Source organism: Bombus terrestris, chromosome 4 (genome assembly GCF_910591885.1).
Source record: "Bombus terrestris chromosome 4, iyBomTerr1.2, whole genome shotgun sequence".
NCBI classification, from domain to species: domain Eukaryota; kingdom Metazoa; phylum Arthropoda; class Insecta; order Hymenoptera; family Apidae; genus Bombus; species Bombus terrestris.
The window spans coordinates 3,712,906-3,731,871 of NC_063272.1; the positions used below are offsets into that span (position 1 = coordinate 3,712,906).

The following is an 18,966-nucleotide window of genomic DNA, read 5'->3' on the forward strand; positions in this document are numbered from 1 at the left end:
TATATATCTTTTTTTTTATATATACATGTCGAACCTATATACCTTCCATCTTTTTCAAAGTCAGTATAAAAATGATTCAGATAGGAACAGAATTTTAGACGTGAATTTAGAATTTTCTTCTTGTGGGTGCAGGTGCAGAGATCATACGAAGGTAACATACGTTTTCTTACAATCGTATTTTTTAACATACTAATCTATCTTGTACCAAAAGAATTGATTTTAAGACCTAATGCAATTAAGAGAATTTAAAATATAAACATTGTTCGATATTGCCCTGACACAAATATTCGTAAAATATACAATTTTCCTTAGATCGTTATTTTTATAATTATTAAATATATTATTTGCATCAAATAAAAGTTTTGTCAATCATAAAAGTTACAAACGTTCTTTATATACTAGAATAGTATATCTTACTTCTCTCAATAAATAGGTAGAATAAGATTTAAGGCTTTAGATGTTATTTTTTATGGCTTTATATAAACGATGAGGGTTAAATTAACATTTTTTGTGAAGTATACTTACGCTGCACTAAGAAAAAATATGTGATTTCATGGTCCACATCTGCTTGGTCTATTACGCATTTGAAGTATCCACTGTCTTTTAACGTGATATTTGTCAATGTGAGACCAATTCTCGGATTGAAATTTGGTTGCTCCACGGGCTGCACAGTGAATTCGATTTTAATACAATAATTATAAATGATACAATGAATTTTTATATTTTTATATTATTAATATTCGAATTTATCAATCTGATATTTCTGCCCGACCCATTTATATATCTGAATATCTCCTAATTACGTATCTCTGTTAAAATTTTTACTTATGATTAAGTTTTATTTTAATTTTATTCATTTATTTATTTTATAATCTAAAGCGTTATTTTGGAACTACATTCCATTATGTCTTAATTTTTAACCAACATTATAATATGTATTATAAAAATAAAGCATTTTGAAAATTTTCACTGTATTTGTTGCACTTGATTTTAATACCATATAAATATTTCAAGTGTGGAAAATCCGTTGATAACTTTCTAATTTATAAAGTAAATTGTTTAATCAAGATTATAGGGATTAAATGCCTTCATAATAAGTATAAAAATAACAAAAATAGGAGTCAAAAGTTCAAACATAGTACTCAAATTGTCGATAAAACGAAATCTCCTCTTTTTTCGATTTTGATCCATGGACTGGCTAAAATCATGACATTATACGAATAATTGTCCCGGATCTAAGCTAATAACGGTAATATTAAAAGTCATCAAATTTTTCGGATCTACGGTGCAGTTACCTTATGCCCATTCCTATCCATCGTATCTTATACGATGTACACAATCTTCGTTAAAGTGGCTTACACTATATTTCTCGTGATAATATAATCAAATGTTATTTTCGTTATTATTTTTTCTAGACATATTTTTTTTTTAGTTCTTCTTTTTTGTTCATCGATTTTTGGTTTTTTAATGGTTAATGACAAAAGATTAAATGGCAGTTTATGGACCAGTGGAGTACAGTATACAATGTTTTACATGGCGACTTTGTACGGTTGTGCTCCAAGACTGGCCAGGACATACAAACATGACCTCCTTAGGACTAAATACGAAGATGAAAATGATCGGTTTTTCTAATTAGTAATAGAGAAAATGAGATGAACGGTTTTACTTATCAACGTAGTTTTTACAGGTTTGTTTGTGTCCGCCATTATCATTAGAAAAAATATGTATTTATCACACATAAAAGTAGACCTCCCTAATACTTTTTGCTGTATTTAACTTTAACTCCATATAAATATTTTAAGTACTATATAAGTATAGTTGAATGTATTGTATTCTAGTAAATCTGATTAACAGGACATTTAAATGTTCATTGTATTATAGAATAATATGATTAATTTTTTTGCAAAAGACAAATGACAGTGTTCGCTCCGATATATTTGTCTAATATTTTTACTATTACTATTTGAATGAAAGGTATTAATATTAAACACATATAAATAAACTTACCATCTCGTTTGAGAAGACTTGGACTGTGAAATTGGGTGACGTTGGTCTGCATGGTATTACAGCGGACCCACCGACTGCTGCATGTAGTGAAGCAAAGGTATTCGTTTCTACGAACACATTTGCAGTAGCTGGAACAGACAATACTAAATTAACATATTATAATCACATAAATTATAAATTTATCCCGCTTTAGTTAGAATCGGTAAAAATTAGCCCGAACCGTGTAATCATTTCATCGTCGCGTCGTTCAAGTATTGTAAAAATAGTAAACATACAGTTGTTTACAAATATATTTTAACATTTATAGAAATCTTTTTTCAATATATTATGTATGTTATACAGAACATTTTGGAATTTCATCAACAGTCGATAAGACTCAACGAGACTCGATTATTATAACTATATTAGTAATTATTATTGGTATATATATATATAAAGAATATTGAGAATATAAAGAATATATATATATATATATATATATATATATATATATATATATATATATATTCTATATATATATATTCTATATATATATATATATAAAGAATATTGGGATTTTATTGACATTTCTTATTCTACTATCACGATTATATTGATAACATTTCAAACGGATCTTCAAAGGATAAATTAAACGCTTATGGGCCCCTAAGATCATATATCATAGAGTTTTATACGTGTTTTCTATATGTATACGAATCGTAAAAGACGCTACGAATTTTCCGAATCACCCACTATTTGTTTATGATGATAGTTTAGGTAAAAAACATTTAAAAATCCACTTACACTGAACGTAAACATATACCATGCTTTTAGATGTTTTAAAGTTAGGATGTGAGGTAACTTGCAAAACATTTCCAGGGCAACCATATAACCCTGTATCTCCATGAACAGTTTCACGTCGCTGGAACATGTATATATAAATTCCGTGCTCGATGTGTTCTTCTGCATGCACTGGCGAAGTGACGATCTATTATTAGATAAAACATAATTAGTGATTATGGTAATACTATTTCTGACAATAAAGAATTTTAATGTAATAAACATAGAATTTATAGAAAATTTCAATACAATTTTAATATTATCATAAAAATAGAATTTAATAAACTGATGATAAGAACATACAATTTTGTTATAGGTATATATATATATGAAGTCAATATATAATTAAAATTCAATATATACATAAAATTCTAATGTTTAACACTAAACCTACCGGCGCGGGCGAGTTAACCGCTCTCGCGACTTTTACACAAATTTAACCATATTTAAACTTTATCATATCACTTCATAATTTCTGACTTTTCCTAAAACATGCATACAATATATTTTTCGATATTTAATTTTAGTTTGCTCTTTTATTTGCTGAGAAAAATTTGTACTCTTCCTTGCTTACCGTGAGCGGCCATTTTGACCACCCGAAAAAATATGTTAGTTATGCTTAAAATAAATGCAATCAGTACAAAGAAAAGACTATCTCAAGGTCAGACGACAAACAAAATCAGAAATAACAAATAATAACAGCTGTTGCACCCGTAATCTTGCCATAAGAGAATCCATCCCTCGATCAAAATAGACACCAACTGTCAAAACATATCAACTCAGGCCCATAATAATCCTAAGGAACCGCCACAAAATTTAGCATTTTTTACAGCCCATTGTTACAAACATTTTAAAAGTTGGGAAAAGTTTTCCCAACTCCATCCTCGAGTAGCCGTTGGTGGAGAATGGTCAATACTCATCAATATTTTCATATAAATATCGCCGTTACAGATCATATTTTTACTTACTATTGTCTTTTCGACTAGAATACATCTCGGTTTGTTAGTCAATTAGTCGACATCTAAACTTGTTATCTCTAAAACTCAGTCAGAAAGCATCTCAGAGCGTTTTGTGTAAAGTTGTTATAAAGGGAAAAGTAAAATATGTCAAATTTGACAATAATTTTGTATTTCGTACATCGTATTATTCTGTGATAAATATTTACTCTAGAAATGTCAAGATTTAAAAAACAAAAAATTATTGAAAAAAAAAATGACGGACATAAAATAAGACTGTTTAGTGTGCGATGAACAAGAAACTTCAGCAACTAAAAACGACATGAAAAGCTATTTACAACTGAATCGGAGTTGAATATTATAAATAAGCGTTTACGTAAGGGCAAAAGGGAAAAAAATTATCGTTGACAGCTGAGAGTGAAACTAGGTCCGATGGAACAGTTTGGAAATAAATAGATGCAAGTCCCAAACCTGGCAGAACACCAGTTCATAATATTTTTAGGAATATGTTAAACGGCATATAATGAAAGGACAAGTAAAAACGGCATTTTATCTTATCATTGATCATCGTATAAGGGATCATATAATAAAATGTACAGAAGAAGAAGCATTTAGAGTATTGGGGACTAAGAGGGAGCTAGATGCAACAAAACTAGATGCATTTATTGCTCTGCTATATGCCCGCGGTGCATATCAGGCAAAAAATTTAGATTTCTCATATTTGTGGAATAAAATTTGGAGACCTGCATTTTTTTCAAAAACAATGAGCAGAAATGACTTTGCTGAAATTATAAGGTTTATACGATTTGATAAGAACGAAACAAGCCAACGTTTACGAACCAATAAATTTATAATGAAATTACATACTGTAGATATACAGTATGTGGCCAATTTACAGAAAATTCACAAAATTGCTATAAACCTAGTGCATACATTACTTTTATATAAGAAATCGCGGGGAAAAAACCATGCAATAAAACTATCAACAAGTTCAGATTCATTACTACAAAAAACTTGTCAAGTAGAAGATTATAAAGATTATAAAATTACGAAAATTTGTTTAAGATGCGGGAAATATTTATGCGACAAATGTACATTTGATAATAAGATAATTTGTAAAAAAGTTGAATAAGATATATCTCTATATAAATAAAAGTGTAATTCTATTTAAGTCTATAATCGAAATTAAACAAAAGTAAATTTGGACGAAATTTTATGAAAGTTCATCATTATATATATATGTCGGGTTTCCGTTAGGATTTCGGGCGCGTGATAATTCTTCGTTAGAATTTGCCATCGTGATGTTCAACAAAGATTGTATTTACACAAATAAATATTTCTTTACAAAGTTTAGTAAATAATTAGTTTAACGGTTAACTAGTTTAACAAACAATAAGTATAACGGATGTTTTTGACAATATTCTTGGGTTCAATAACGAATCCACGGTCAACGGGAAAACTCTTTGTACGTTTGAATATATTTGGTAACACGCAGACACGTTTACTCAGACGCAGGGTTACTTTCAGACTAACAGCCAAGACGATGACAGTAAACTCTCCAAGGTGATTGCAAAATAAAAGACAGATACAGTCACATTTGTCAATTACATATTGATCGGGAATATCAACAAATTCCCAAGCGCCGTAACTAGGCAGTCCCGCGTAAATCAACATTGCTCCTGATCGAGACTTGATTGAGACTTGAGGGACTGCGTGTCCCTCAACATCGGTACTTCCTCTGTAAGATATTTCGTTCATCCCGTGACCGTGGCTACGTTCGGCGACCAGTTATGTCACCTCGAGCCCAAGTATTTGGGATCTTCCTAAAGAAAGGCCCGATGTCCCTACATCTCCGACACGGACATCCTAACAATCACCCGTCCTCGGATGCATCTAAAATATTCGGTTTTCTTAACATTAGACTCAATTCTTTTGACATCTTTTACAATTTAATAAAACATTCTAATAAGCCAAGGGTCCACCACAACAACAAAGATTCTTATTAAATGTTCGTTAACAAAACCCAAACAACAACCTGTCATATTACGATGTTTTTCCAAAACGTTAGTTGCATCCTCTGATCCTCCAGTCATTAGACTACTCAGCCTCTCATCAGAACATATCATAGTACTACCCTTATATGTGGATACACTGAATTATAATACAACACCACACTGGGCGTATGTGGAAACACTGAATCTCATCACATTGCCACACTTGGCATAAGCATAAACACTGAATCTCATCACATTACCACTCTGGGTGTATGTGGAAACACTATGCTAGATGTTATAGTTATAGTACATTACTTGTCTGAAACACTATGCTAGATGTTATAGTCATAGTACATTGCACCTGAGGAATCACTATACTAGATGTTATGGTCATAGTGTTAACATTCCTCCGTAACCGGTGTACCCCAATTGTCATACATTCATTAACTGGAAACACTATGCTAGATGTTATGGTCAGTTCGCTGTTGAGTGCCGAAGCGTGCAGACGTGTCTCTAGTGCCCAGTGAAGTCCGAAAGTAACACGTGTCACCCAACCGTCGAAAGTGAACACAGCGTGCTCTTATCCTCCCAAGTGTTTCCTATCCGCCAGGGAGAAGAAAAGCCTACGCACCTAACCCCAACCCGAACCTTGTCGAACGAACAGCCAACAACACAAATTAACACTCACAACAGGTTCGCAATATTGGAATCCTCAAAGGATGCCATGGAAATCGCAGGCCCGCCGTCAAACCATCACGCACAGAGAAGCCCCCCTCCCCCACCAATATTTGTTAATGATGTCATCGACATCCAGACAATGACCAAGTCCTTAGAGAGAGATATCTCCAAGGAGGACTACAACCTGAAGATAACCAACAACCAAGTCAAAATCCTGCCGACGAACCCAGAAGCCTACAGGAAGCTTACCAAGATACTTAGGGCCCTGAACGCCAATTTCCACACCTATCAACTCAAAGAAGAAAGGCCTTTCCGGGTGGTGCTACGAAACATCCACCACTCCGCAGACATCGACGAGCTAAAAATCGAACTATCGAAATTCGGCCACGAAGTCATCAATGTCAGCAACATAAGGCATAGAGTCTCGAAAGACCCGTTATCCCTATTTTTTATCGATTTAAAACAGAAACCCAACAATAAGGAAATCTACAACATCAGTCGCCTAATGAACGCTATCGTAAAATTCGAACCACCGCAAATCAAAAAGGAGATAGTGCAATGCAAAAGGTGCCAAAGATTCGGGCACGCGCAGAAATACTGCAACCATACCTTCCGCTGCGTCAAATGTGCAGGTACACACCCCACCGACCAGTGCAGTAAATCACCGGAAACCCCAGCGAAGTGCATCCACTTGACCATCCTGCCAACTACAAAGGTTGCTCAGCCTACAAAACACTGTACTCAAACAAGTACCCCAAACTTAGAACAAAAGAGATAACCTACCAAACACCCAGCCCGCCGAAATTCACCTTTACCCCGATCCCCCCATCCAATCAAACACCCAGCCCTACCAAATTCACCACTCCCTCAACCTCCTATGCCCAAGCGGTACAAGGCACTCAAAATATACCAAATAGCCACAGGGATCCCCCTCAAAATAGTGCCCCCAACTCACCTAATACAGACAACGTCTCTAGGCTTGAAAAGCTAATAGAGAAACAATCAGAGCAAATAAACAATTTGCTATCGCTACTAACACTCATCATGGATAAATTAATACGCCCCGACGCAAAATAAAACCAAGACGCATAGCTTTGTGGAATGCCAACGGTCTAGCGCAACGCAAACCTGAATTATAACTCTTCCTAAAACACCAGCAAATCGACATAATGCTCATATCTGAAACCCACTTCACCGACAAAAACTACCTGAACATAAACGGATACAAGTTTTACCATACCCAACACCCCAGCGGAAAGGCCCACGGCGGCACCGGAATCATAATCAAATCAAACATTAAGCACTACGAACTTCCACCATTCCAGAAAGACTATCTCCAAGCAACAAACGTAGCAATAGAAGACTGTCATGGTACAATCACCACTTCAGCTGTATACTGCCCTCCCAGACACTCCATCGCCAAAGAAGACTTTGACAACTTCCTGGACACCCTGGGCAATAGATTCATAGCTAGAGGAGACTACAACGCCAAACACACCCAATGGGGCAGCAGACTGGTTACAGTAAGAGGCAAAAACCTCCTCAACAGCATAATAACCAACAACTTCAACTACCTTACCACATACGAACCCACACACTGTGTGGCCCACCGACACAAACAAAATACCCGATCTTCTTGATTTCCTCATAACTAAAAATATCTCGTCAAAACACGTCCAAATCAATTCCTCGGCTCATCTCTCCTCTGATCATTCCCCCGTGATAGTAACAGTCAGTTCAACTATCATCGAGAATACACCTAATGGCTCCATTCATAACCAACACACTAACTGGCAGCTCTTTAGAGAAGTCTTTACCCACACAACTTCAGCCTCAACCTCACTAAAAACCAATGAAGAAATCGAAGCAGCCACGGAATACCTAAACACGAGCATTATAAACGCTATCCGCTTCTCCACACCGGCAAAAACGTCCATCAGCAAACACGAATACCCCCAGTACATATTAAAAAAAATAGCAAAAAAACGTAGACTAAGAAGAATATGGCAGACCCATAGAACACCGGAGGACAAACGCAAACTAAACAACGAAACTAGAAAACTATCCAAAACCATAAAAAACTACAATAATGACCGTTTTCACAAATATCTCGCCAGCTTGTCCCCCACAGCCGACTCCAACTACTCACTATGGAAGGCCTCCAGGAAACTCACGCGCCCCCCACAAATAATACCTCCAATCCGCCGTCCGCAGGGTGGATGGGCGCATAGCCCTATAGAAAAAGCCAACCTATTTGCCAAACACTTAACTGAAGTATTCAAACCCCATTCCTCCATAGCTGCTGCGGACGTTACCGAATACCTGCACACCCCCTTCCAAATGTCCCCTCCTATTGAACCCTTCACCTCTGCAGAGATCATAGAAGCAATCAGTCGCCTAAACCCCAAGAAAGCAGCAGGTCACGACCTAATAGGAAATAAAGCAATCAAGGAACTTCCCATAAAAGGGATTGCACTCATCGCATCAATATTTAACGCTATCCTCCGCCTTGAACACTTTCCTAAGGCGTGAAAAATCTCACTGATCACCCTCATCCCTAAACCCGGTAAACCAATATATGAAACCAGCTCGTATCGCCCAATCAGTCTTTTACCTACCCTGTCTAAACTATTCGAGAGGATGCTCACGAATCGTCTCCTTCCACTCCTAGAAGAATTGAAAACACTCCCAGATCACCAATTCGGCTTCCGAAAACAACACTCAACAGTAGAGCAAATCCACCGCATAACCCACATGATCAGCCAAACCCTCGAAAACAAAAAATACTGCTCAGCGGTATTCCTAGACATCCAACAGGCATTCGACAAAGTATGGCATGAAGGGCTACTCTACAAGCTTAAAAAGACCCTACTTCACCCATACTACTCCATCTTAAAATCCTACCTAACCAACAGACAATTCATAGTTAAATGCCTAGGCGCCACTTCCGCAACATTCCCAATAGAATCCGGCATACCCCAAGATAGTGTCCTCGGACCCCTACTGTTCTCCATCTACACTGCCGACTTACCTATATCAAACGAGGTAACAATAGCAACATTTGCCGACGACACAGCACTATTAGCTACCCACGCAGACCCGGCAATTACCTCATCCACTCTCCAGTGTAGTCTCGATTCCATGGAAAAGTGGTTCCAAAAATGGGGCTTCAAAATAAACGAAAAAAAATCCTCACATGTAACCTTCACGCTCCGAAAACAAACCTGCCTCCAGGTCACCATTAACAACACAATAATCCGAAGCAAGGACTCCGTAAGATACCTGGGCATGACCCTGGACAGGAGGCTAACTTGGAAAAAACATATCTCAGAAAAAACAAAGCAACTAAAGGAAAAACTAAGAAAATTCTATTGGCTCACGGGCCGATGCTCCAAACTAAACATACAGAACAAAATAACCCTCTACAAGGCCGTAATAAAACCTGTCTGGACCTACGGAATCCAACTATGGGGAACAGCAAGTAATTCCAACATTGAAATACTCCAACGCTTCCAATCGAAAACGCTAAGATCCCTATTAAATGCACCCTGGTATGTTACCAACGAAACAATCCACCGTGACCTCAAGATACCTACAGTCAAAGATGAAATACACAAGTCCAGAAGCAGATATAACACAGGAGTCAACAACCACCACAACCCACTAGTCACCCAACTACTGGACACGACGGACCAGATCCGCAGATTAAAAAGAAAATACCCTCTAGATTAAATCCTTAGTTTCTACTAGAACCAACAATATAAAACTATTATAATCCATGTCATTGTATCACGCCAAATTAAGTTACTGAAAATTCTCAACGAGAATTGATTGTAAATATTCCAATAAATAAAAAAAAAAAGATGTTATGGTCATAGTGTTAACGTTCCTCCACAATCGTTGTACCTCAACCGTCACTGTCGTTGCCATTATCATCACTCCACACATCCAACTCAGCAGGAATGCAACCATCTGGCATTTTCCTTAACTTGTCATGGCTGTACTTGTACGACCGTTTACCTTCCATTGTTTTTAAAATATATCTATCTCCTTCCAAAATCTCTGCTATTACAAATAGACCCCTGTACTTAGGATCTAATTTTGTTTGATTTCTCTCTTCATTTTTGCGTAATACAAAATCTCCAAGATTAAATCTAACTACTGTAGTATCGGAAAAGAATAGGATTAGGATAATTTAGATTTGTAAAATGCTCCTAATACTGTTTATTTAAGATAAATAAAAATAACACAGATTAATTGGACAGAGAACGATAAATGTTTAACTTGAACTAAAACACAAAAGTCTTATTCCACTCAAATCACTCTCGCAATTCTATAACTCTAACAACTCGATCTCTCTACAACGCTAGCAACTCTACAACTCTACAACTCTAGTCTTCGGCTTCTGCCCTCGCACGCTCTCGCTTCTCAACTCACATTGCACGCCTTTTGCATTCGTTCTCGCCGGCGTCTCAACTAACACTGCCTTTAGCGTCTCTTTGTCTTTTCCCGTCCTATCGGACACGTGTCCCGAAACGCCCGTGGCTAAGGTCACGCAGGCCCTTTCCACGAAACTATCCACTTGAAAGGACCGTCGACACATTGATGTACCCGACGATGCCGCGGCTCTCGCAACATTGTTTTGGTTTGTTTCTAACCGGGCTTTTTCCTCACGATACTACACTACTTTAGCCTTAGTTCTGTCAAATCTTTAGCATATTTAGTGTTTGACTCTATGTTTTGTATAGCCTGCTGTCTTACATTGGAGATATCTACTTCCCTTTCTACAAAGTCGTCGGGAAGCAACAAACCATAGGGCCTTGCTGTTTTCCCGATTAAAAATTCCAAAGGACTTGCTCGTACGGTGATGTTAGAATCAATTATTAGTATTTCTAATCGGCCTATATTTACGTGATTACGTAGGAAACCCGTAACGAATGAATCTTTGAATTTGTCAAGAAGAGAAATTGATCGACTTTTATCATTACTATGTTCATTAGTGTCAACTTCATTAACATCAATCTCGTTTTCAGCGGTTTTATTACAATCATTAATTATTTTTGTTTTACACATAGCGAGGCTATTTTGTATAATGTTACATCAAAACCCTGACTTAAAATTTCACGACTAATCGCGATATCATATTTTAAATAACTATCTGCATGGACATGAAAAATTATCTTCTATGTAAATCATTAAAAACACAATGGACAAAATGGGAGGTGTACGTTTATTAAAGGTATTTCCTACTTCTCGTATTACTACTATGTCAGTCGTTCTTTTGCCAGAAAATTTCGAGGCTACGGATTCTTTAATTATTGTACACTCGGCTCCAGAATCGGAGCAAAATGGAAACGACTCAACCAGATGACTTGATCTACCCGTTGACGCTTCCACTAAGTAGAAGTCGACTCGCTGCTCGTTATTGAAATTATAGTTTCCTTTCAGGGGACTGCTTTGTAAAGGATTTCCCTTCATAATCTGATTAACAGCTGCGCACCATGCAGCGGGATCAGAGCACGCGACTTTAGGGGTTGAAACATGGTAACGAAAAATTGTTAGGTTAGATTTTAGCATTAGCGACTGATTTAACTCGCACACAATGGTCGTAAGCTCTAACACTGTTATAACCGGCACTTATCCCACTTCTAATGTCGGGTTTTGATCCCCAAGTATTGGGGATCTTCCTAAAGAAAGGCCCAATGTCCCTACATCTCCGACATATATATATATACATTTAGTTATAAATTAACCATTATCTAAGTTAAATCATAAAAATTATTACTTCTTTAATCGCTGGTCATTTTGACCGCACACGGTAGGAATAGGTATACACAAAATGTTGGTAGCTTTAGTGTTACGTCGCGTAAAAAGGTACGCGCGACGACCTTTATTGTCTGACCGTCAAGGCCCAAGCATCGTTAGAGAAACTCTCAATAAACCTAAGGCCCCACCATAAACCGAGTCTCATTAGCTTGCAGGAACCTTGAATCCTGCAAGTATTTTCGGTTTATAACTGGTACTTAAAAAAGTCCTTAGGTCTATTAGACGTTCTTAAAAATTACGGAGAAAGCTGGTAGTTATAATGATAGAGAAAACCAGGCATTTATATGATAGAAATGTCTGGATTTTCCCATGAGTCATGCCGGTAGGGTGCTTACATCTCCCATCTTCAATCGTTAACGTCTTAGCCAATGGGTAGCGCGGATCCTTGCCCTCACATTCATAACGAAAAGTATGAACAACGAATCAGCTTCCTTCGTTCAAAAACCATCCCCATATCGAGCTTTCCTCCGTAATCACATCGGAAAGAACCTCAGGGTTCCTACAGTTCCGACGGAGAGTTCATACAGTTCATACGGCTCTCACGGTGCCTAGAGTCCACATAGCTCTCACAGTGCGTACAGTTCCTACGGCTCTTACAGCTCCTATTGCTCCTATTGCTACTACTGCTACTACTGCTACTACTGCTTTTACGCCACCAAGAGGGTCAACTCTACTGGTTCGCGTCCCCAAAGGGCAGTCACGCAAGGGAGTTCAATCCAGGCAGTTCAATTCCAGTTCAGTGCCAATCAGTTCAAGTCACTCAGTCAAGTCAGATGGTCGACGTCAAGCAGTTCAAGTCAACCTGTCGAAGTCACACAGTCGAAGTCAAGCAGTCGAAGTCAAGCAGTCGAAGTCAAGCAGTCGAAGTCTATTCATTCGGCCATTCGGTTGATTCTGTTGATTCGATTCAGTCAAAGTCCGATCTGATCAATCGCTACATCTATCACAACACAAGGGCCTTCATCTATCAAATTGGCAGTCAGAATCTGAGCAAGATCAAGGCAATTCTCATACTCAGCGACGTTACTAAAGTGTGTGATTATACTAAGTTGTTGGAAAATATATAAGTTATAACACTGTTAATCACGGAGTTATATCATTTCAACCACCCCTATTGTCTTAACGGAAATCAGGTGATCGATCTACTCGCGGCGTCGATTATTATAATCGTAACGGGAATTTACGACTCCCGTTGACGTTTTTCTTCGCGATTGCGTCTCCTCGCGATTGGTCGAATTTACATTTAGTGTTAAATATACGTAACTACGTAGATTCTGTTAAAAATTGTTACAATTTTATTATATTATGAAAATGAACTTTAATAAATTCACCATTATACGGTAAAATTAGTAAGATTCAATATGTATTGTATATAGGATTCTAATTCATGAAATATAGATTATGTTAAAAATTATAAGGCAAATTCAGTTTATCATAAATATAGATAAATGGATAACTTTATTTTCCTGCTCTTCAGTCATGAAAAGGAAATTAGCATGTGTTTGTGCCTATAAAACCAATATAAATATACATCAATACGATGATTCTAAATTAACTAAAAATATTAAAGTCTTCACAGTTTATTAAAATTTTATAGGTATATAATGTTATGATATAAACATAAAACACATAAGGGAAAGCTAAATATCGTAGTAGGTTTAATATTGTGAATCAAATACGAAAGAAATAATGGAACATGGCTAAAGAGCGTATGATGTGAATACTGTGTAAGAATAGAACGTGTATAAAAGCGAATTTTAATGGAAGTGGAAGTAGAAATAAAGGCAAAAGATAGATGTAGATAAAAAGGAACAAGTGTAGTTCACAAAAAATAAAAGATAACTAGGCGAAGGTAGGAAAGCTAAGTATTCTGAGAGAACGAATCTTGGTAGTGACGTATAGGTTAGGAAATGAATTGGGACAATCACCAAAAAAGATAGAAGTTAGGAAATCAAAACATGCGTATCTTACAAATATCGATAAAGCAACAGAAACAGGCAAGGAAAGATGTTACAGAGACAGGCATGTTAGATGAATTTTTAAATAAAACCGGAAAAAATTCAAGTGAAGTATAAGAGAAGAAAAAAGTACTACCTGACAAAAGGACAAAAAGGAGAGACAGAAATAACGAAGAAAAATGTGGAAAATACAGAAGATAAGAATAAGAATAAGAATAAAAAGAGCACCAGGGAAAGAAATTAGAAAAACAGAGAGATTGCAGAAATATTAAGGTTAAATATTAAGGTATAAATAGCGGGTTTGATCAAAGCAATTTAAGGTTTGAGAGGAAGAATGAGGTTAAAAAATTGTTCAAGAATTGAAAGACTTGAAACAAACGACGAGAGAGAAAGGAAATGAAAAGATCGTTGGAAAATGAGAGAAAAGATATAATTGAACAAGTCGAAAACAGGAGACTGAAATCGAGAAAAAAGAGAGTCACAATAATAACAAAATCATTGGATAGAAACTAAATGATTTGGAAAGAAAGATAAGAAGGAAGATAGAAGAAGATGAGAAGGCAAGCTAAATGCAAAAGTGGAAAGAATAAAAAGAATGATAGAATTATGAGACAAGAGAAATAAAAAAAAATAACACAAAAATAACAATAATAAAAATAAAATAAAATAACATAGTTGAAAAATCTAAGATATTGGATAGAATCTTTTATATTGTATATATTTTTACATGTTATGTATATTCAATGCATTTTTTCACCTGCAAATTTTCCATAAATGTATAAAAGTTTGCGGTCTAATTATAACATTTCACATCTGAGACAGTTCAATATCTTTAGATAGTTTAAAGCTATTGCGTTTACTCGAAAGTTTGTTCCTAGAGGTGGTACTATTATATCAATTATTTTTTAGAAACTTACCGCATTTCCTAAGTCTTGAGGATAAATGAAAGAAATCCTTTCAAGGCCAGTGCACTTAATCTCTAAAGGGTCGTTTTCGTTTATAAGAAGATCGTCAGCTTCCATTATTGTAGTTATGTCATCCTCTGTTGATCTTGCTAATAATAAAAAATAAAAAATTTTGTACGTGAAAAAGCAAATAAGTAATATAACTCCGTCTATATAAACTCTATATAAACGAAGCTTAACTTACATAATCTTTGATTAATTGAACTCTAACTGAGTTTTTGTTATCTAAACTGCTATCGAACGTTACTGCAACTTCATAAACATATTATTTATATTTATACAATATTTAGCCAAATGATTTTTCCCACACATCTATTATTTCCATTTTTCTTTATCAATTTAATGTATTAAAATTAGTTCAACCTTATATTGTACATATGTCATTTATCATTCTATTCTTCATAAAGCATTTAATTAATTTCATGTTAATATATCGTATCAATTGACCAAATACATTTCCCGATATTATATCTTTGTTACAAACTTAATAAACCATAAAGTTGAATTAATTACACAATTCGTAACTACACGTGCTCAAATTGACAATATATTTTAATGTCATTGCATTCGATGAAGTCGCTCCTATTCCGAATAATTACCAATATTTTCTGTGTTAATAGTAAACGTTCAAATACTTTCGTAAGTCACATTCGGATAACAAAGCATTTTTATTTGTAGAAATGTTTCGTTTAATTATCTAATTCTGTAACGAAACCTAGGAAGATGAGTAATAAATATTTCAAAACGAAACCGGTTTTTTTTAGCCACAATGTCCTGCGGATAATCGGTTCCATTTCATTCTTGCTGGTATCCTTTTACTACATAAAAACAGTAAAAACGCACATGTGCCACGGGAGTTCGGTTCTGCGCATATATGTACAACCGTCTCTTGAGAGGAAGTCCTTTCTTTCCTCTTCTGATAATGCAGCCACATTATCAACCAACAGACTCGTTCCATCAGAAAAGCGAATAAATAAATCACAAGTAAACGCTAACGAGAAAAATGCTTTTGGAAAAGTTATTCTTCAATAAATAGATATTATTAGCCAAAATACATTCTTTGCTATCGATGATATTCTTTACAATATCTGTATAATCTTTCTTTACTACCAGAAGAAGAAATATGCGTGTATAATCTTTACATTATATCGTGATAGCCTAGTGAATCAATGTTAGTAATGAAATATTAAAAGACGCTTTTGATGTTCGAGTGTAATAATGTCCAAGTGCACAGAGTATACAGAGTATACAGAGTATACAGAATATACAGAGTATATCTAATGTACATATACATATACATATCACTTATTTTATGTTATATAGAATGATTCAAATAACTGAAATGCCATCTTTTACAAACGCAGTAGTGCACTTGAAAAGTGCAAATTTTTAAGTAGAGATGCATATTTACTTCTGTGTATATCAATTACTTGAAATATTCTACGTAAAATGCTATTGGAATAATAATACTTGGATATTTAGAACGAACGACTTAGAAAATAATTATTTTGTATCAAAATGTATTATATTTGTCATAAAATACGTATAGGAAATCCATAAAAAAACCGCGTACTTAAGATTTTAGATCTATAACTTTTTAACTTATGAAGCAAATTGTGTAATCAAAATTGTATGTATTAAATGACTCCATAATAAACATAAAATAGCAAAAGTAAGATTCCAAAGTTCAAACATGTTCAAGTTTGATAGCTTGCTCGAATCTTTCTCTCCTTATAGGGTAAAGGGGCTTATGTCGTCAAATTTAATGTATGTACCGCAAAAGTGCTTATATATGTACAAAATTAAAATTAAATCCTTGTAAGTAGTCGTTTTAAGACACAAATGCTTCAATATTTTTTTCGCAGAATACTTAATATTTGGAGAAATCTAATATAAAGTAGATATCGAATATAAATTATACATTTCTATCTTAAAAAATGCCACTGCACTTTTAGGTGTACCATTATACATATGAAAAAAGTGAGACATATCGTAGAAAAGTGGACCTTCGTATGTCATGGATAGCTTTCTTCTAATAGTTTTTCAAATAAATTAAACGTATAATTATTGCAAAGTTATATGTATAGCCAAGCAGAATGACATATTATTTTAATAAGCGTTTGCAAACATTTTGTTTAATAATAATCAATTATTAGAATATTTCATTTAAACAAATTTAATTTACACAACTTTTCCCTTAAAAGTTTTTACACTGATTAAGTGATAATACAATCTCAAACTAATAATTTATTAAATAAACAGCAAATTTAAAAATACGTAAGAGAAATACGTATTGTTTTTGTCAAGTTGAGTCAATTTAAATAATTCTTAGTAATTAGTTGATAACAGCTTTAAGATAATGCTGGAAGTAATGTAAAACATGAATTTTGTGTACACACAAGTCGTGGGATTTGTTGTATATTGAGAAGTCTTGATAAGAACTGTTCAACCTACTAATGATAAAGAACGGAGAAAAACGAATGGCCTCTCGCAGATTAAATAGCATAAGATATATAGTGCCTTTCTGTTGTTTGGACACACAGATTACCATCGACTGAATAAACAAAAAATCCGGATAATTATCAGCACGTCAAATCAACTTCTATCCATATAATTGTTGAAATAAAAATTTGTATTCTATTTATTATTTTCTTTATTATTTTATCTTAAATAACATTTAATATTTGCTGATATTGACAATATTATCGATTATATTAGGTCCCTTAAGAACATATTATATAGTTGGTGTAAGAGTGACATAAGTTAAAATTAAAATTGATAGAAATACTAATATTTGTAAAAAACGTTGAAAAACAGTGAAAATGATATCGTTTTATCTAATTCGAACGAAACTGTGCCATATTCCACAAAAGCGTTTCATTACTAGTGATGTGTTCAATTTTAATATCCAATATTCATATATAAATTTCTAATAAATCGAAATCCAATATACAAGATTCGCTTCATAGATATATAATAGTTTGAAAAGGGATTGACACACATTTTCCTATCATTTAATAGTACTTGTATATGATTACAAAAATTTGATAATATGAAAATAAAATGTAGAAACTGCTAAAGAGACGTTTGATTGGAAAATAAGGTGTTGTATTATATACTTGCGAAGTATATATTCACAAAATTTTCACACACTGATTTTCAACCTCGCAAATATTAAAGCTCTACTTCAATAATTATTTCAATAATCGAACGAATCAAATCTCTTGTAAATATCAATCGCGAGAATTCGGAAACCATTCGGAATTACCATTTCATTGAAGTGTTTAAATAAATTTAGGAAAGTTTTATAGAATTACAAACGATAAATGGGATCAATTTTATTGAACGTTTGCTTTTGTCACTATTTAAGAAGATAGTTAAAAAAAACGATTTTAAGCGAATGGAGAATTTATGATAAGGAAGTCGTAGTTTCGAACTCATGTAACTGTTCTCGTTGTAAACACGTCTTTGTTCATAAATTTAAATTGCACCGTTTTTTTCGGATTTCAGTTAGACAGAAAGAAGTTCCATTTCAACTAATGTTATTTCAATACTAGCATAAGTATAAGCTGTTAATATATTTTGGGATATGCCACTTTTCACGAATGAATTTAGATGGCCAATTTTTGTGATCGAGTAACAACAAAATTGTTCTTTTTCGGAATGAACCATCATCAAAATGTACAAAGTAAGCATATTCTGGATTCTAGATTGTAATGTCAATTGTATCACTTTTGTTAACTTATTCTTCGTATTTTAAAGT

At 34.5% G+C, this 18,966-nt stretch overlaps 1 protein-coding gene across 3 annotated transcripts in view; it reads right to left on the reverse strand.

Moving 5' to 3' along the window:
- Nucleotides 1–18,966, reverse strand: part of LOC100646978 (vascular endothelial growth factor receptor 1) — a 74,035-nt gene that overhangs the window by 49,418 nt on the left and 5,651 nt on the right. For all 3 annotated transcript variants that reach the window (XM_012307775.3, XM_012307773.3, XM_012307774.3), the window contains exons 2-5: nt 15,156–15,292; nt 2,791–2,974; nt 2,008–2,135; nt 526–664 (exon numbers count right to left, since the gene is read on the reverse strand). In XM_012307775.3, the coding sequence (XP_012163165.1) occupies nt 526–664; nt 2,008–2,135; nt 2,791–2,974; nt 15,156–15,292 (588 nt within the window). The remainder of the gene's footprint in view (nt 1–525; nt 665–2,007; nt 2,136–2,790; nt 2,975–15,155; nt 15,293–18,966) is intronic.